This window comes from Haliotis rufescens, unplaced genomic scaffold, assembly GCF_023055435.1.
Source record: "Haliotis rufescens isolate VD_foot unplaced genomic scaffold, xgHalRufe1.0.p SCAF_3, whole genome shotgun sequence".
Classification (NCBI taxonomy): Eukaryota; Metazoa; Mollusca; class Gastropoda; order Lepetellida; family Haliotidae; genus Haliotis; species Haliotis rufescens.
Window position 1 is genome coordinate 31,883,861 of NW_025964001.1, and position 21,364 is coordinate 31,905,224.

At 38.2% G+C, this 21,364-nt stretch overlaps 1 protein-coding gene across 1 annotated transcript in view; it reads right to left on the reverse strand.

The window, feature by feature from the left end:
• Positions 1 to 489: 489 nt before the first annotated feature.
• LOC124146145 (AT-rich interactive domain-containing protein 4B-like) overlaps positions 490 to 21,364 on the reverse strand; it is a 32,650-nt gene continuing 11,775 nt past the window's right edge. Inside the window, exons 15-25 of the mRNA XM_046516285.2 lie at positions 20,829 to 21,185; positions 19,762 to 20,162; positions 16,397 to 16,514; positions 15,302 to 15,369; positions 14,661 to 14,769; positions 14,048 to 14,279; positions 13,483 to 13,542; positions 11,297 to 13,126; positions 9,308 to 9,442; positions 8,473 to 8,619; positions 490 to 7,950 (exon numbers count right to left, since the gene is read on the reverse strand). Coding sequence (XP_046372241.2) covers positions 7,913 to 7,950; positions 8,473 to 8,619; positions 9,308 to 9,442; positions 11,297 to 13,126; positions 13,483 to 13,542; positions 14,048 to 14,279; positions 14,661 to 14,769; positions 15,302 to 15,369; positions 16,397 to 16,514; positions 19,762 to 20,162; positions 20,829 to 21,185 — 3,495 coding nt within the window. The 3' untranslated portion in view covers positions 490 to 7,912. The remainder of the gene's footprint in view (positions 7,951 to 8,472; positions 8,620 to 9,307; positions 9,443 to 11,296; positions 13,127 to 13,482; positions 13,543 to 14,047; positions 14,280 to 14,660; positions 14,770 to 15,301; positions 15,370 to 16,396; positions 16,515 to 19,761; positions 20,163 to 20,828; positions 21,186 to 21,364) is intronic.

Consider the following 21,364-nt stretch of genomic DNA (forward strand, 5'->3'; position numbering starts at 1 on the left):
AAAAAAAGTTGGTCGACGCTCAGTTTCGAACCCACGATTATAGGTTTATGACACGCCACGCAACTAGTAACAGATGCCAAGAATGAATATCCCAAGTCACAATGTAATGAAACAACACTCATAAATAGAATGAGAACCACGATTTAACATAAGAAAGGATTTTTTCTTTCAAATTGAAAAATATGCGTCAATGACATAACGTAAGATGATGATCACCTTGACGCCCTGGCATCAGCAGAGTTTCCTGTAACATATTTGTTTCCCTTTATTAGGTCAATGGGGGCTAAAAAACGTGCAGTCCCTGTAGATTCTTTCAGGAGCGTTGATAATAGGGTTTATCGTGTTATGAAAGTATTATGATAAACCAATCCGCTGAGCTTGGTATCACGATCCGATAAGTATGCAAGTGAGGTAGCCAAAGTATGCAAGTGGGGTACCATGTCATTCAATACTGTGGCACGACCATTCAAGTCACCAACAAACAACATGTTTATGAGGGATTTTGATTTATTGACTAAGAATAAATTATGTAATAGTGCATTGTATGGTTCAACACATACATAGTAGCATTGCAGATCATCAATTTGGACATTTTGTACAAAACATTTGGGAGAATGACAATCCATATGAAACAAGTCCTCACAAGGACCTGAGTAGGCTCAACACAACGTTTGCATGATATTACATAAAAAGAAACATGTCACTGAAAATCACTGGAAACAAACACAAGACTTCTTGCATTCCAATGAACTCAACTCACCATGGCAATCCAGGAACATTGGTGTAAGAATAACCAAGTCGACTTTCCCTTGATTAACACTGAATTATCACTTTCATAATTCTATTTTTCTGATGTAAAAAGGGGGTCTTCCCTAACAGATAAGCTATTTGAAATTGGGCACCATTCATAACAATACTCATTATCAAACAGAGGGAGGTCTAGTTTGATCATGCCTTGATGGACACCTCAGGATTCCAAATAATACATTCAAACTGGACTCGGACCCCTGCCATGATCAAGTCATGATATAGTCTGGCTCTGTATCAAGCTGGTTTGGAAGTTCCATCTCCCATGACCTAACAAACTTCTTTTGACATTTCCATATACATCATCCATTTTCGCAGCTAAGCTCATTTGTCTGGCTTTGGGACCTTGTTTCCGAGAAAAGGCTTCCAAAAGTATTGTATACAGCCATTAAGTGTGCATCTGTTGCTTTGTTTCCTTTCATAGTTACATGGTATATCACAATACCCTTGCAGCATGTGAAAGATTGGTTCCTATCTATTCAAGTCACAGCAAAAACCTCATTCAAACAATAAAAATATTTGATTTTCCCCCGTCACTTAATACATTTTGTTTTATTCCACTGATCCTTGACTTTTTGAACACATTAACAATGAACTCCCTGACAAAGAGCAAACAAATATTATAAGCTACCAAGAACCAATCCTTCTCACACAAAAAACCCTACATTCAGATGTCTACATCAAGGTGAGAATTGTCATTGAATGGCACCCCCACTTTTCAAGCACCATCCCATATTGCACCAGTCTGACTTCATGAACTACCAAATACTGTGACATGGATTGAGAATCTGAGCAGCAAGTCATTCCAGATGAAGTCATAGTTCTGTCTCTCTACTACCCCATCATTCTTCTCAGTTAATGACATTCATACATAAAGGAAGCTGAACATACTCAATAAGGGGCATGGAAAATATTTCATCAGTTTGGGGTCCATGCAAACTTTAAGAGGTCACAGAAACAACTTGGCTGACTTTCATGTGGATTAGCAGACCTGCTACTATTTCATTACTGTAGGGGTTAGGTTTACTGGGCATATCAGATCTAATGTTTAATGAGGACATCAAAATGTTCAAAGCAATGACATTCTTAAGTCTTTGGTTCAGTGGTTGTAAAACATTTGTGACGAACATTTTATGGAAAAAGATGACATGACTGGCATCTTTTTTCACAAACTTTTAAGAACATCCTACTGATTTAACATGATACAAGGTACTCACACCAAATACAAGAGCACAAATCTGAAATACAGTTGTTAAGACTGAGAATGTTCACTTGATAATATCTAGGAACGTTGTTCCCAGCTGCTTCCCTCCCAGTAGTTTCTCTATGACTAGATTGGTGTTCATCAATTAATCTAGCTCCAGAAACAAATCTGTGTCAGAGCTTTTCATCAATTTTCATTCAGTTCTTCTGTCATATCACAGGTAATCAAAAGTGGGAAGAAAGCCACAAGTGATGCTGGTCATAGTTGTCTACGACTTTGGCCAAACCCACAAGCACTGACAATCAGGTGAATCAAAGAGTCAAACCAACGACAAGTGAATCCTGGCATGGCTAAGGGATGTAACTATGAACAGGGAGCAGCATCTGAGACTACTAGATTCACAGTGACCCGTTGAAGGATTATGGTTGTAATCAAAGAATACTTTGTTGGATGTGAGATGATTGGTTGGGCGTATGTTGGAGGCCACTGCAGCTGGGAACACATACCATACAGTCTGTCTCTATTGATGCTCTCTGTGTACACAAAGTACATATCTAATGAAGCTCTTGGTGTTCAGTGTTGAGACATGAGGTCACAGACAAATTCTAAGTATGGCTCATTTGGCAGAATCAATACTGTTATAAATTCATTTTAAAACATCCAAGATCCTCACTAAAACATATTCTAACAAGGGTGGCATTCACAGACAAAAATCTGCTAAACAGGGTCATTTTAATTTTATACAAATAAAACATGGGCTAAAACAATGACATTCTAGATAGTACTAAAAGTGCATAATGAACAGTACATTTCAATCCAGTTTGTAGAACAATGCTTTGCCTAGAACTTGTGCATAAGTGTGTAATTATTGTTGCTTTGTAAGCGATAGTGGGTATATAAAACACCGAGAAAATATCTCTTTACATATCATGTGTGTTATGATACAGACATTTTCTCAAAATACTGCCATGGAAGTATTTCAACATCACAATTTCATACTGAACACTGAAATATAACCATATCTATACAAGAAATACATCCAGTTAAAATAGTTGTACTTTGTTCATTTCAAGTACTTGTTCACAATTCACAGAAGTGTTTGAAATCACATATTGCCGAGTCTTACCACTCAACAGGCTTAACATAGGGAGGGGGAGGGAAGGAAAGATCTTCTACCTTACATCATGTAACGCAGGCACTATTATGAAAGTGGCAAGAAACACCTTTGACCTACAACTTGCAATCAGTTGGTCCAACCATGAAGGAACCATTGATTGTAACAAAGGCAACAATGGGTGTACAGCTACTGGTGAAGTGTTTGAACTTTACTATTTGTTTCCTGCATAATCTATAGTGTCTAATGAGTGATGATTAAATCAAATGTGGTTGTCAAAAACGATATAATGTAATAAAAATTTTAATTAGATAGTGAGCTGCTTTTAGCAAAATTCCAGCCACACCATGGCACCTCACATTGACCTTTGGAACAAAAGGCAAAAGCTCACCACACTTTCCCAAACCAACAATATACTCCAGGTATTTTCAACAATCATGTCACAAATATATTCAAAAACAAATTACCCAGGACTGACTTTCTAGAAATCAGTTGGACTAGCACAAAATAATCTGAGCATAAAGACCATCGACAATCTAACACTGACCTAAGTTTGCTTTTTGTGGAAATTGGCAAGTCCTATTCTAGCACAATTTGCTACAGGATTTTGAAGTGTAGGCCAAACTCAGTAGCTGCACACCATACATATGCTCTACCCAGATCTAAACAAGTCTCACTACAAACACGTCCTTTCACTAAAAAATAATCTCTTAAAGTCTTTCTACATCAGGAAGACAAAAAGATAACGTTTTTGTAACAGTCCTACAAATACTAGCATAAACAATTGCACATAGCTTACCAGTACCAAAAATCGGGAAAAGTGTTCAATTGAACATGTGTCATTGTAGTCTTCAAATTTCAATAGCATACAATAAATGTAACGAAGCATTAACCATAAGCCTAACAAATATTTTACACAAGCTCATGCGTAAGCCACCAGGTGATGTGAATAGGCACATGAAAGTGGTAACTTAATCCACACACTGATTCTTCTCCACACTGTGTCCACAAAGGTGGGTGTGGCAGGACACTAACATATACCATGATGGTTGTATGACCTTTGTTTTATTGTTAAACTGTGAATGAACAAAATACTTTACACTGAGTACAATCATGATTATTTTACTCATATATTTTAATATTTTATCTTAAAAATTTCGTGGATTATTCTAAAGGTAAACTGCTTTTAGAAAACAAATACAAAAACAACCACCACTTATGTTTTACAGTTGAACTGACTTAATAGGTTAGTTACACTGATAACAAACCATGATTATCATAATACTCATTTGCTTTAACTTAGTAGTTTGTTTCAGTTAACTGGTGGCTATTTCTTAAAATGTTACTGCTTTGAAAATAATCATCAGGACAAATAAACACCATATTTTTCAAAACATGCAATCTCTTGAACATGTTGAACTCAAGATTGGAATGTTTGACAATATATTTTGCACATGTTTAATGAGATTTCATTTGTAAACAGGCTTAATCCAATGCTCTGCCTCTATCAAAAGATGACCTGACAATATGCAAAAATAGCTGTACGCTGTACACAAGACCGAAGATCACACACAGCCTAACAAGTTGTGACATACAAACTGGCCTTGGTTCTATCAAAAATGTCTGTAACCACTGCAAGACTAGGACTGAACTCTGGGTAAATCATAGCACTTTTTTTCAACCAATCAACAGTGACATAACAAACAAAACATTGATCGTAAAACCAAGATCAAATCTGACTGGGTGGTGTGATGGAGACTGCATATGTTTTGAACAATACCAAGCCCAGTGACCTATGTCATTTGTGGACTAAGTTGAGTACATGGCACAACTGAAATACTGAACCAATAAATGCAAAGAAATAAAATATGGTTCTGATACAATCTTCATATTCTTTGGTTTTGATAAAATCTTCATCTTTGAGCTGAATGGTAAGCAGAAGAACTAAACAAGAAATAGCCGATTGTATACATACACATCACAGACCGCTATTTTATAACCATGGATTTACAAATGTAGCAGAAATATACACAGCCGACATTGTCTTTTTCACTCATAAGAAGCTTGACCTTGAAGAATCAGTATCTCAACTTGGCAGTCACGGTGGTATGTGATAATACTCTTATATATACAAAGAAATTACTTCATAGCACTTGAAACCATGTCAACCACAAAAGTGTATTCAGCATTTTTTGGTAGGTCTTTTTGTCTACTTAAACCATCTTAATAGCATACAATGACCAGACATTTCCTCAAAAGATTTTAAAAAAAGGTCTTGTTTTGATCGCCAGGCAGTCTCTGCAATTTGGATTGAAGACATTCAAAACACATAAATGTCTGCTTCACATTTATATATGCTTTAGATCAGTAAATGATTAGGCAAATTACACAAATGTCCCAGTTTCAAACAGAGCACTAACCATGACCGTGACCTGGCCCCGTTCCACAAAGCGATCTTAGCACTAAGGTGATCGCAAGTCCTATACTTTAACATAGGTTTACCATCATCGTAGCGCTCAGATCGCTTTGAGGAACAGGGCCCTGATTAGATCAGAAAGAAGCCACTCTTTGAAGGTCTCAGTCAAATCATGGTGTCTGCTCAAGCATAGACCTTAAAAAACAAACCCTTAAGTTGTGGTTCCAATTACCCAAATGATCCAATTTAAGTGTCAACCATTACATCCCCAAGTGATGTTTGTAACCAAGTAAACTTTGAAAACATACATGCATTACTGTCTTTTGAAATTGTCATGGGAACCACAACAGTATTTTATAGAAGGCCATGTGTGGAGGAAATCCACAAGTGGCACAGGTCATAGACCTTTACCACTTCAGTGAAAATCCATGAGCACAGGTATGGTGCTGACAAACCAAGGGTGATAATGTGGACAAAATCATGCATTCAAACCCTGAAGCAGCAGAGCATTGCATGGCCACCGTGGACCTTCACACACAATTGTCATAGGCCATGTAGAAGTGAGTGAGTGAATTAAAATGTATTGTGGCATTAGCATTGTTTCAGTCATATATCTATAGTAACAATTTGTCACCGGAAGTACTTGTATTCAAGGACTGGCAGTTGACTGCCCTCTTTCTCAGTGTTAATGTTTCTTCAAGATACTGTTGACATGTACATGTTGAAAGACCAGTTGGACTGCCTTGTCACAATACCAGTCCTCATTTACTGGGCACTTACTGGATAACACGGTCACATCATCATCAAGCCAAGTCCATGTTTGAATATTCGAAGACCCAGGACCAAAACATGTTGTTCACATAAATATGATTTTATAAGGTGAAACACTGAATGAAAATGAAGCAATGTGGTACATATCACTGTAACATTGTATAACATGTATGGCCTTTCAAGAGCACTTTTATCAGGGCAAGATACATCATGTACACATCAAAGAACAATTCCTGCGTATTTCATACACAATATCAACCAGCGCATTAGGCTGTCAGCCACAAGGACCATGTCCCCCTCCTACAGTCAACATGCACATGTAGATATCTCACAACATGTACAATAACCATCATGTAAAAATATACAAAATAGAATTGGTTCTCAGTGTGGAAGAAGTCACGGCAATGGATCCATGGTATTGCTGTTCAAGAAAACAGTTTCCTCTGTTTCGGAATACTCTGAAAGCACTTTGAGATGATTTTACTAAGATAACATACCTTTCATCATCATTTTGTAGTCATAGTAATATCAAGATATGTTACCATGGTTACAATACTCCAGATTAGCTACTCACAAGACTCTTATAATCATTGCGATACGACTTAACAGTTCAATTCTTCACACAAAACAACTACATTGCAGGGTTGTCACAAAATCCATTTTAAACAAGACCAACATAGGATTGGCACAACAAATCAGTTTACTCCATAATGACCCAGGATGCAACTCGGCACTAGCCTGCTTACCTGAATCAGTGTGTCTAATATTAATGGTATCCTAAGGGCTTGTAAAATTTCAGGCTTTTTAGCCGTCCTTCTGTTATCACTATTCAAGCTGGCCTGAGTCAAGTTGTATGATCCTGTGGTCATAGGACATACAAACACTGGTTCCTGAATTTGCAGCATGTTCACTAATGGGGTTTATAAATAACAAATTTCCATTCTTAAAATATCATTCGAGATAGCACTGGCTACTGTGTTGTCAAATCTGGTGTCGCTGATAATTTGCATACTTTTCCATATTTGTTCTGAACTATGATTGTATCACAAGATGTTCCATGACTGTAAACCCAACTACAATATATAACATGGCCCTGGCAGTCAAATAAACATGACCAAGGTACTAGCATGTGTACCGAAATGTTGCATTGAAAGAACAAAAAAGTGGGAATCCATAAGTCAACTCACGGATAGAATCCTTCCACATTTACTGGTAATATCTATTTCATTATCAACTATTTCACCTCATTCAATTTCAAAATTGAAATGAGAGAAAATTGCACAAATGTTACCACGGTTACTGATGATAAACAATTAACAACTGAATGAGACTACTGGAATCATGAATGAGTATCAATGTCTTCACACAGGGCTCAGCGCAAGCAGTGACTGGGGCTTCTGATGCACTGAGGATGATGAGGATGCTGATGCTGATGCTGAAGATGATGATGAGGAGGATGAGGATGATTTACTGAAAGAGATGACATGATGATGACAATGAAATAATATGGATGAATGTTAAAAATCTAGGTCGTGGATGAAATGCAAGTTACTGGTGACACCTGACCATGTGTTTGCCATTGGTGGCACACAAACTTGTTTCATGAACTGTCGCAGTCCATTTGTGATGACTGGGAATCTGAAACACAAACATCATTATCATTAAAGTTGACAAAGAACAATGGTCATTCTTTTTTTTCTCTTTTGGGCATCAATTGACATATCCTGTCTATACATATTTACTTGATTATTTTCCCCAAACATCAACAATTTTTTGTCACTTCACCCGGTGAAATTATTGCTAGATCATGGCTACTACAGTGAAAGTTGAAGTGAAAAGGAAAGGCCAAGCTCAATGTTGCGGGAAACTATATTCTATCTGCTCACCGAGAACGACTTTCTGGGGTGATTTTGTTCAATTAATCTTTCAAGTAATTTATGGTCAAAATCCCTAAAGATTCCTGGAATGATGCACCTAATACACAAAAATACTCAATCAAATGACCACAAATTTTGCATAGAATTTTCGTAGTAAAGCCTTCATAATTAAAATATACGTTCAAAAAGGTCTAATACTCCTCTTGATTTCCAAACGAGAACACAATCTAAGTATCAAGGCGAAGCTGATGACTTTGAACCTGGGAATAATAAGTGGACTTACTTTCTCTCTCTTTCCGCTTTGCACGTTTCCTCCGTCTATCTATACATGCCACCTCCTGTTTGAGATTCATATAGATTTTGCGAATTTCTTGCATCTTGTCTATCAGGAACTCTATCCTCTTATCGCCCTCTAAGTACTTGCCTTCTTCTGGAATAACAAGTAAATGTACATACAACCTGCGTCTCAAAGGGAGCCAAATACACAATTCATTCCAACTAGTTTGTGTAACATTACTATTTTTGGAGAGAAAACTACAGTGACGCTGAACACACTGAGGTGTTGACATATTATTGAAAAGAACAAACATTATGAAGGCACACAGCAATACTGAAGAATAAAGTTTACTGTTGTGTAGGGTTGCAACGAATACACTATGAGGCAAATATGATTTGTATCACGAATATAGGGTAACGGATACGGATACAAATATTGATATCATATTACACCATTAAGGTGTAACGATATGGAAAGCCACAATATCTCGAGACACTAGTCACGATCTGATACATCTTGATATGCCAGAATAACATGTATTTCAAATAAGCAACGGGGAAGCCAAAATGATCCCAAACAGCACATTTGTAGGACTTGTGAAGCATTTTAACCTCACATTTATCCCTATATTTAGAGAGGGTCATTTATCCCTTTGTTAAGAAATTTTAAAATATGTATTGTGTATCATCATGTATCACAATAAAGGTTTTTATTTATTCTGTATCGTGTCACAAGCCACACATCCCATTGCATCAGAGTATCAGTGTATGGTTTCACCCTTAACAAACATGGTGATCTGCTTCTTCCCAACACCATGTGTTCATAATGAAGTACAACTCACCTATATTGAAGTTATATTTGGGAGGTCGGGGTGACCTGGTTTGAGCAGATTCTGGCATCTTCATTGGGGAGCTTGGTCCAGGGACATGGACCGGACTCGGCTGCTTCACTGTGTTGGTTTCATCACTGTCACTGCCTGTAATGCACCGAAGACAATACATGAGGTAGTCTGACACATCACTGTAATGATGGACCCCCAAAATGTACTTCACGCATTGTACCATTCACATCCAACCCTGGGAAGTGGGACCGCCTTAAACAATAGGCCACCTAGCCTCACTGTTATCACATGAAAGCAGCATACAAACAGAATCTCAGAGTATAATGAATGATACCTTTGGGCATTGTTCAGATCTACATGTTCTATTCTCAGCAGAATTCATCAATGGGAGGTAACTCCTTAATGGAGAAACCTACCAAGTACTAGGCCACAATCAGAAAATGAGACAATAGAAACAGTTTCAGTTCATTTCTATTTGCACCTTTATATTCATTGATAGATTTAACAATGAAGAAAGAGTGAGTAAGTGAGTATGGTTTTACAAGAAATGGGCTTCACACATTGTGCATGTTGTACCCATGCATGGAATCGTACCCTGATCTTCAGCTTGATGAGCAAACACAATGACCACAAGGCTACCCCAATGCCCAACAAAAAATATGTGCAGTACAAATATCTAATAACTTCATCATGTGTTTATGACAAATATTTAGTCAAATGCATTTTATATACATGAAATAGTCTGTGGGCAATACAAACACCTTATAACAAGTAGAACAAGCAAACTTTCTCAAACGTAAGTTTGCTTGTTTGTTGTTATGTGCCGCACTCAGCAATATTCCAGCAATATGACGGCGGTCTGTAAATAATTGAGTCTGGACCAGACAATCTAGTGATTGACATCATGAGCATTGATTCAAGCAATTGGGATTGACTAGATGCATCAACGCAGTCAGTGAGCCTGACCACCCGATCCCGTTAGTCGCCTCTTACGGCAAGCATGGGTTGCTGAAAACCTATTCTACCCCGGATGTTCATGGGTCTCAGACGTAAGTAAATATATGTACCATAAGCACCATTAAACAGATATACAGTGAACATCCTGGTCAGATTCAGCATTATTGTTTTCCTCTTAAACTGACCAACCCAAACAATTGGCATGCTTTATGTCCAAACAAGATGATGGAGCAAGCTACACAAACATATTCTACGACCCATGTTCAACAAAAATAGTTTATCCTAAAACAAAACATCATAACAGTGTGGCCTTTATTAATGGTAATTCCCATGGTATCATTCTTGTGTGATTACTAACCTGCCATACATGCCTCATGATCAAAACACTCACCTAAAACCATACTAAGCGTTGGTAGTCACCTTAACAAGATGTACTGATGGGACAGTGATTAACAAGTATTGCTTATTACCATGATTACTCCCAAGTTAGAAAATCAGGTTCACATATTAACATGTATTAACAATCTCATTAAAATCAGATCTTAGTTGTCGCTACCGCTAAACAAAGATCTGTGGACATCCCATTACGGGTCACGTCACACCGACCTTGCGCAAATTTTGACCGACCAATGGAATGACCAATCAGAAGGCAGCTTTCTCGTGCTTTACGGCACTATTTTCAAATTGGCGACAACGCTTCGAAACATATTTTGACAAATTCTTGATTACAAATTTGAAACCTGAACAAAAGAACATTCTGGAATCGCTAATAGATGGACTAGATTGTATGGATTCAATCGTTAAACCCGTAACTATCGTTCGGGACACCCCGTGTTAAAGTTTTCGAGGATGCATGATCAGAAATCACATACCGACTGTCACTTTCATGATCTGGTAAGCAAAGCTCTGATTGGTAGGATGAAAGGTCGTTCTGACGTGACCTCTACTGGGATGTCCTCAGATTTTTTGTCAGCGGTAGCGAGAACTAAGGTCTGATTTAAATGAGATTGACATATTAACAACGAAACTCACTTTGAACTGTTTTTATCTTCTTTTCTGATGCTTTTCCACCTTTACTAATACGCTTCTTCTTCTTGGATGGCGTAGTGTCTACTGTCTCTCTTTTCCTCTTGCCAATAGCCACAGATGCTACTTCCACATCGTTACTACTTTCAGAACATGGCAGAGCACTGTTGTTTTCATTAACCTCCAAGGAACTTGCACTGCACTCCCCAGCTGATGGTGACTCACTGCGGAGCTTAGCTGTCCGTTCTACAGACACACTGTCTTTCATTTCAGACCGAGCTTCGTTTATCCTGATCGGAGCTGCTGGCTCAGCCTCGTTCAGCTCATGCTCAGGGGTGGTGGGTGGAGTATTGTCCAGCATGGTGTTCACACTTAACTCAGCGATGGGCTCAGCTTCTCTAGGTAGATCTTTGACAGTGGAGACAGTTTCGGCACTTGTACTTGGTTTTGGCGAGGGACACACAGGTTCAAATTTAAGAACTTTTGAGCAAGTATTTACTGGACTTGGTGACCTTGATCGGGGACGTTTTTCTTTTTTCTCTTTAACACCACTCTCAGCTGGCTCAATGTCACTAACTTTCACATCTTTAATCTTTTTAGAGTCCTTTTTAGCACACCTTTCCCCCTTCACTCCCTTCACCTTAGCACTCTCCTTTACAGAATCCTTCTTCACTTCAGTCTCTTTCTTTTCACTCTCCTTCTTACATTCTTTCTTTTCACTCTCCTTTTTACATTCACTAACAACGTCCTTTGAATCACTCTCCTTTTTTACATCTTCTTCCAAGACGGTTTTCTTCTTGACTTTTTTCTTAACCTTCTTCTTTTCTGTTTCTCCACCTTCCACAACATCAGGCTTGACTTCCATATCAATGGTCAGGAACCTCCTTCCCAGGAGATCAGACTTCTTATCCCGTCTCAACACCAACTCTTCTGGTTCTTCAAATCCCTGAAAGTCATACAAGTCCATCGCAGCCTTCATCCTGGCTTCCTGAGGTGTCATCACATGAGGTTCTGCAGGCTTTGGTTCCACTGCAACTGGCTCAACAACCTTCTGTTTCTTTCCCTCCTTCGTATCTTTTTTTTGTTTCCTTCCCCGTTCCTTCTTCTCTACTTCTTTCTCCTTCTTTGGCACTTCAGGTTCAATCTTCTTAATCTCTGGCATTGGCAAAGGTTCCTGTTTCTTCACCTCTGACACAATCTCTTTAGGCTCTTCGGGCATCTTCTTGAAAGCTTCATGAAGAACTGGCATCTGCAGCAAAGCTTCTGAAGCCTCGTACCTAGCCTCATCAGCAGCGGTATCTGTTTTCCCATCAACACATTTCGTCACTAATTCCTTGAATGGTTTCTCAGCCACAAGTTCTGGAGCAGAATCCTTCTCCAAAGCTTTCTCAATCTCCTCCTTCTTCTCAATTGGTTCAATTTTCCTTGGCTCCTCAACCACAACAGGATCTTCCTTCACCTCAATGACCTCAGAAACTTTCTCTACCTCCTCCTCCACAACCTTCTCAGGCTCTGGTTCCATGGACGGACTGATCTGTTGCTCTCCATGGTCCATGTCTTCTTCCTCTGACTTCAACATCTCCTCTGTGCACTGTAACAATGAATCATCCTCTGCTGTAACCAGATCAAGTTCTCCGTCCCGACTGACATCGGTGTCCTTTTCCTCCACACTTGTGTCATGCTCTTCCTCATGAGGTTCCTCCTCCATGCTGGTGTCATGTTCAGATTCCTTCACATCAAACTCGTCGCTATCTTTTTCCAGCTTGTGCTCCTCAACCACCACAACAATCTTCTGTTCGGTTTCATCACTGTCAGAGTCACTGCTTTCATCACTCGCTGAAAATAACATGATAACTTTCAGAACATGAGTTCATTACTCCACACATACAGATTCAGGTTTCACTCTGTAACATGAAGACCAAGCTTTCTAGTGTTATCAAGATATTTAAAAGTATTGAACTCGGCAATATTCTAGTTGCATATATGACAGCAGACTGTACATAATTGAGTCTGGACCACACAATCCAGTGATTATTATTGTGAGCAACAATCGACACTATCAGGGTACGATGATACTCAATCAACTAAGTCACTGAATCTGAATACCCGATCCATTTGCTGCCTCTTACGACTAGCATATGTTGCTGGGGACCTCTTCTAACCTCTATAAAGATGATCAGAGATTTGCCTACCATGTGAAACTGTATCTGAGGTTTCTGTAATGCCAGAACTTCTTCGTGTAAGTCTCTTTGCTGAAAAAGCAATGATTAACTTTACAATTCCCTTTAAAGTACCTACGTATTATTCATATCCAAGTCATGAGGCAAGAAACAAGTGACATGGTTAATACTGCTTCAACTCTTGTCATGAATACTTACCAAAGGTATCACACACAAAACAGTTTTGTTAACTTGTTGTTTAATTATGCACTAAGCAATATGTGACAGCAGCCTGTAAATAATCAAGTCTGGACCAAGCAAACCAGTGAATAATATTGAGTGACATCCCACGCCATCAGGGTACAATGACACACTATGAACCAACTCACTGAGCTTGGACAAGACATAATTATTTAAAGGTTATGATATAGCTAGAATACTGATGACCGAGTTTTGAAACAGACAACAGTCAACAGGTATATTGTCATCAAATTATATGCGAACAAATTCAGATGCTAAGTTTCAGCCACAATAGCGTAAACCTATGGGTGAACTAACTGTCAAGCAACGCACATTAATTATTCCCATGTCAACTTACGGGGCAGTCCCTCCATGACCTGTCCCTCCATACTGTTGGAGCGTGTGGGTCGGGTCTTGGAACTCTGGCCACTACCAGGTGCTGGGGACTTGCTCTTGGGAGTTGGGGTACGGAACTCGGCACTAGTGCTGCCTCCAGGACTTGGGGTGCCGCTAGACGGCGGCCGACCTCGCTTCTTCAGCAGATTGCTCACCTGCTGCTGTTGAGTTTGTTGATGTTGCTGCTGTTGCAGCTGTTGTGAGAATGCAAGCACATTCAGTTAGGTGACTATTATTTATCACATGCTCAGATTGATCCACAAACTGTCAAATTGTCTGTTTGTTTGTTTGTTGGTTTGTTTGTCATTTAACGCCACGCTCAGCAATATTCCAGCTATATGATGTCAGTTTGTAAATAATCGAGTGTGGACCAGACAATCCAGTGATTGACAACATGAGCACCGGACATGACATAACTGTTCATTTACACTATAAGATCTTGCCTGATTTCTCGAAATGTGGTCTTATGGTCTAATTCAGGTACTCATTCTAAAATATACCTAATCCAATCTTAACTAGGATGAAATAATAATCTTTGTGTAACTTTCATTAATATTGGTAACAGGATTCTGTACCTTTGGAGATGGTGCTTTTGGTGAAACAATTTTCTTCTGTGAGTGTTTTCCTGAATCTGGCCTGTTGACAATGGAGATGATCCTGTCTGCCTTCACCCATTCATCATACCTGGAAGTTGCATAAACAAACATTAACATTCCGTCACAGGATTTGACAAAAACACAAACAATACCAAAGCTTAGAAGTCGGGCTGTGTGGTGAAATAGGGTTTCATGCCGCATCCAAGATTATTTCACTCAGATTGTTAGTTTGGATGTGCATGTGTGTGTGGCTCCTTGCATTATTGTGCTTGCTTACTGATATACCATGCCACGTCTCAGCGGATACCCTACTGAGACATACACAGACTCTAAGTCGGCTAGGCCATTTCTTTATTTCCTTAATGCCGAGTGTCTGTCAGAGCAACAAGTACCTATTTTAACATCTTTTGGCAGAAGTGAGGGATAAAGTTTTTCTCTTAAAGGAAACACAATAGGATGCCATGAAGTTTTGATTTCAATGATACAGGCTTTATCTTGATACAAACATCTGGAGACCTTAGCAAAGAAGGTTGAAAACTGTTGAGATCACTGACTGAACAAGAGATAATGATCAACGTTCATTTACATATCCAAAGCCAAGATTCTAATTCCTTCTTTACCTGTTGTTCCACCCTGCATAATGCACCAGGTAGGTCTTGTGAGATCCATCCTTATTTGCTTCAACCACCTGCAATTTCAACAAATATAACATTTAACATTGAGAAACAGTTACCAGAGCTCCAGATAAGCTTTTGGTGTTGTGGGGTATTTTACCCATGCATTTAAAAATCATTGGGTATCAGTAATTCTATCTGGGTATTCAAATTTCTGTTACGCACTAGTTTTTACACATGTGGGTATTTAAGTTAAATATTTAAAAACACTATTCATCTAGGCCCTGCAAACTGGTTTCGTGTGGGTTCGAGAGCTTTATAGGACTCAAAATACCACGATACTTCAACAAGAAAGTGTGATGGCAAATGATCATGATGTAACTGTCATCGTGGACTTTGGCAAGGTTGACGGAATGCCCGTTTATAATTTCAAAATAAGTTGCTGATTTGCTAATCGAATACGCAGGGTTACTTCACAATATTTTGATGATACGCACAAGTTTTATTTTGTAGCGTATCTGTAATGTTCGTTGCGTATTTGATACACTTTGATTTGATTTTACTGCGTATTTCTGAATTTTTGATGCGTATTTTACGCAGATACGCAGCTTATTTGGAGCTCTGAGTTACTGCTACTTTGACCTCTCTTCCTGTCATATCCCAACAGAGCAGCCACAGGCACCTCTTGTATCACCTGTTCATGACTATTTCTGTAAAGATATTTCTAGCTCTTAAAAAATGTGTGATCTATTTTGTTATTTATATGATGCTTAAGTGATTGTATGGCGCATCGTTTGAAGATACTGTCATACGTACTGGATAATGGGCTGGTGGCCCCTTTACGGAAATAAAACTTCAGCCACAGACAGGGTTTGATGAAGCATACAAACTTGTGTGTGGTGCTGACCGACCTGAGATCATTATCAAGGTGAGTGTGATATGAAACCATGATCATTTACAACTGTAATACCAACCATCTAACTAAAAAGGCTGTGTTTGAGAAGGCCTGATAATAGTAACGCTGCTTCAGAAATTACACAGCATGGGGAAAAATAAAACATGAAAGGTTCACTGATGCTTCCACTTCCTGGTTCTGCTCACCTTTGCTTCATACACCTTCTGGTTCCGCCCCCGACCGTACCGGACCTTCAGTTTGGTGCCGGTGGGGAACTCCTCCCGTGGACGTAGGGAGATTTCCTCTTGTTCCTCCTCAGCATCACTGTACAACACAACAGAAAGAACTTAACATGATAACTACGCCGTTGTTCAGACTTCTCTCAAAAAACATAAATCATTTCCGAAATATTGCCATGATCAATCAGTGTTCCCACTGGCTTTTGAAACTGCCAGTCCTGGTGGACTGGCAACTCTAAAAATTACCAGTCCACCTTATTTTTTTGTCAGTCCCAACTTTAACAAATAAAAATATGTATGAATTTACCTGGTTATAATTCTTTCAATATCATGTTCAATGCCATGACATCATAACTGAAGTAACTAAGATCTACATGTTATTCACACGAAGCTTAGTCACAATTTTCGCTTTTTTTAGTGACTACGTTTTTAACCTCCGAAGAAAAGAAAAATGTTATTTCCTTGCACTACAACATGACAAGGGGAAACCCTGATGGTAACAGACAAGTTGACTTTGTTCCAAAACTATACTTACCGTATATGAATATCGCTGATGTTTTGCTCAACAACAAAGATTCATAAGCTACTTTATTTGCCAGTCCACATGGACTGGCAGTGACACAAATTAACGGTCCAAGCCTAATTTTACTGGTAAAAAACTGGTAATTACCAGTAAACAGGAACACTGGATAAATAACTCAATTGAAAGATCTCAGAGATTTGTTACCTTGATTCTTTTTATTCATAACATGTTTTTTAAGACATTCTATCATGAATTTGGAAAATATTTGATATGTCAATCAGTGGTACCAAATAACAATAAACCCCTATAAAGGCTGTATCACCACGGAGGCTAGTATTCTTAGAATTGTACTTCTTTCACAGTCATTGTTGGAAGGCATATCTAAACAATTATATGTTCAATTATAGGCTACAAAATGCAAAGTTGCGGCTACTACAATATACTAATGATGTGTGGCAATACATATTGCACAGAAAACACAACAGACATCTGCAAAGAGGATGTTTTTAAGTTTTGTGGACAACAGAGAGCTCTTTTGCATCGCAGTGAGCGATATGACGTCATAATAGTGACATGCGGTTCAGAGCAAAACCTTTGCAAGGCTTGCTTTTCTCAAGGCCTGCCAACCTCATGTTATTTTATCTTATGAAGTTGCCGTGCCACATGCTTTCAGTGCATGTCATAAGTTTGTGTAAAACAAACAGTTTGAGCATATAGAGTACCATATTTTGTTGTCAGCTTTTGTCAGAGACTCTTTAAATTCTGATCGACAACCCACTCAAAACATGGACATGGACACAACCCATGCCGCTTCACTCCATGTATTTACTAACACCAAAGAGTTCGCATATTATTTAGTCTTGGTAGAATGGTGATAAACATACTGTGTTTTCAATGTAGATCTAGGTTACCTGTAGATTTAACCACAGTTAACCAAGAGACATTGAAAACACAGTATGTTTATCCTCTAAGTCACTTGAGTAAATCAGTTTAGCCGTCTATGCCAGATTAATTTGTTTTCTTGTTTATGAATGAGACTGTTGTACTTACTTGTTGTTTGTAATGTTTTGTCAAATCAAATCATTTAGACAAGTGTGTTTATTTTTAAACATACAAGACATGAATAGTTGCCAACCTTCCCAAATTACATTAGTATTTTGTTACGATCTTCTGGTCCGGACACAAAGCCCACAATATGAATCATCCACAGTACAATACAATCATGTGATTCTGAAAGATTCAGGGGTGAAAATTTGCCATTTCCCGACTCCCGGGGCAAGTAGAAATACGAGGTAAAATGGTACAATAAAAGAGTTGAGAGAAATTTCGTAATCGCGCTTTCGTAACATCCCCTGTTTTTTTTCCGTAGTTATATCAAGTGATTTCATTGGATTAAAATTGGTTTCTAATGACGCTTTCTTGCCGAAATCTGCTACAAGTTTCGTGATTGGTCAATTTTGAGCACGTGACCTCAGGCAGCCAATCAAATTACAGGTGTGATACCAAGCTCGTGTTTGATAAATTTCAGAAGTTGGCGAAAGATTTTTGTTAAATCATGTTATTCTGAACGTTTTAAGCAGGAAATCACGATATATATATTAAAAATATGGAACTTCGTGAATGTATCGTGCTAGGTTACGAGCAGTGACAAAGATTTTTCATGCATATATTTTTGCATTAAACATCGTGTCCGAGCCAAGAATTCAAGGCGACGAAAGCCGAGATGTCATTTGACTTACATTACACGCGATCGCACGAAAAGATGGAAATAATAACTTAGATGTAAGTTTGATTACTTTTAGATATATTTTTGTTGATTTTATTTATTACTTTGTATAATATATTTAAAGATTTGTTTAAAACGTCTTTATTTCGCTCTTTGACATGTTTGATGTGGACCGAGAATTTTATTTTCAATAACATCGCGGGAAATAGTGAATAATTTTTTAATGTATCGATAAAAAATGATAAATTGAAATGGAATACGTATTTCAGACATTGTGAAATGTGAAATTATTCGGGCAAGTGAAAATGAAATCAGGGAAAGTGAAAACTGTCTTTAAACTAACTTGTCCGATGGCAAGTGAAGTTTTTTTAAAAATTTCCACCCCTGCTCAGATAGTTGACAATTTTTATTGTTACTTCCGATAATAAGAGTAGAATGTCAAGATTGGAATAGACTTCATACCAGTCAGTAAAAACAAGATGCATTCATAGCCCATGGTTTAAGGTTTAATTATGACCTTCTCTTTAACGGTGTCCATGAACATTTAGTCCTCATGATTTGTTTTCTCAGAGACTGGCTTATTATTCATATAATAAATTTAGGAAGAAATATATACTGTATTTGAGGTAATAAGCGCCCCGCTCTACATTCTCTAATAAGCGCCCACGCCAACATTTGCTAATATATTGGCTAGTGAACAATCCCAATTAGCACCCTTCCGATTGATCAATGTACACAAGTCATTTATTTGTGTATAATATGCACTCATGTGTTATATGTACCCTTAAATTAACGCCATTAAGTTCTGGAAAAATATTTCTGTCGTGTATAATACTTTTCGGTTGTATCATTTCAGGCTGACAGCATAAACCACGGAATTTACGATCTTTCAACTCTTTCACTGAAAGGGCCCACTATTTCTAATTTTGAGAGCACCCTTATTACGTCGAATATGGTATTTTAGTTGCATATTTGTAACCAATACAAAAGACATTGGGCATTTGGCAGCTATTGACATGAAAGAATATTAACAAAGGAACAAAAATGAAATTGACCTGGCCTTTTCCTTATTTATGTACTTACTCATCAGATTCCTCTTCCTCCTGTAGCTTAGACTTCATGTCCTCCTTTGGTTTGGGGCTTTCTTTGGGTTCTTTCTTCTTGTCTTCCTTTTTCTCCTCCTTCTTCTGTTCCTTCTTGTCTTCTTTCTTACTTTCTTTCTTGTCTTCCTTCTTAACCTTGCCACCTCCATCCTCCTTTTTCATCTTTTTCTCTTCTGTTTTTTTCTCCTCGACTTTTTTCTCTTCTACCTTCTTCTCTTCGGCCTTTTTCTCCACAATTTTTTTCTCTTCAACCTTCTTTTCCTCGACTTCCATTTCCTCGACTTTCTTCTCTTCAACCTTCTTCTCTTCAAGTACTTCCTCCGTCTTCTCCTCAGGTTCTTTCTTCCCCTCATCCCCTCTCCCAGATTTCCTCCTCGTTACCTGGGATACAGTACATATCATCATAAAAGAGGAAAGAATCAATGATAACAGGATGAGTGACTGTCATTTTCCTCTAGTCAGTCATATCATGGTGGCCTGGAAATACTCACGCCATCCTCACAAGGATCATGTCTCAACAGTTAATAGACACCATTTTAATGGGGACTTTTACCCGCAAAACAAATGTATGAACAGGACATAAAGTGGCCGATGAATAAAACATGGAGCTGCTTGTTGTGGAAGGATCTATATCAATGTACAAGATCTAAAGTCCTTTCATAAAAGCAGGGTTTGAAACTAGTCTAAAAGCTCTGCCTACCATTTTCATACATTCATAGCAAATACTCTGCTTTTGCTGAAAGGTTTACTGGACCAGCTGGCTGCTTGGTCAATAAGCAAATATAAATACTCTCTGCTCTTCTTCAAATCAAAAGCTTCATTGCACAATGGTTATTCGACAATAACTAAAACCCTCTGTCAGTGCCTTTTCTTACAGAAGAGACTACATCACAGTCTTAACACAATATCAGGGCTGGTCAAATTTAAAACATCCTTACTCAAAATACAGAATTTGTGTTTAAATCTTACGTAAAACAATCATTTCTATTATAATCTTAATATGACTTAACATATCAAGAAACAATCTACGTGAATGAGAATCCTCACCCTTTGTTTCTTAACAGATTTTTCTTCCTCCTCTCCTTTAGTCTCTTCTTCCTTGTCCTTTTCCTCCTCTTTTTCCTTTTCTTTCCGTTTTGGTTTCTCCTTTTCTACCTTCACGTCTTCCTTCTGTCTATCCCTCTGGCCTCGTGTCTCCCTATCAGACTTCACTTCATCCTTTTTACTATCAGACTTATCCTCCTGCTTGTCTCTCCTGGAAGATTTACGATCGTCTTCAGAAGCCTTCTTGTCATCCTTCTTTCCCTTGTGATCATCCTTCTCTTCCTTCTTGCTCTTAGCTTCTTCTTTCTCTTCTTTTTTACTTTTTGCTTCTTCTCGTTCTTCCTTTTTTGATTTGGCTTGCTGTGTGATTAAAAGCATTAGTTATTACTCTTTCCAAAATTAAAGCCAACAACAATTAATATTTTTACTAACCAATGTTATCAAAATGTAGTGTAGGACTCCAGCTACCCATATTAACAAATGGGTCACTAAATGGCAGGATCTACTCATATAGAATGTCATTATAATGTTTTGCTCCC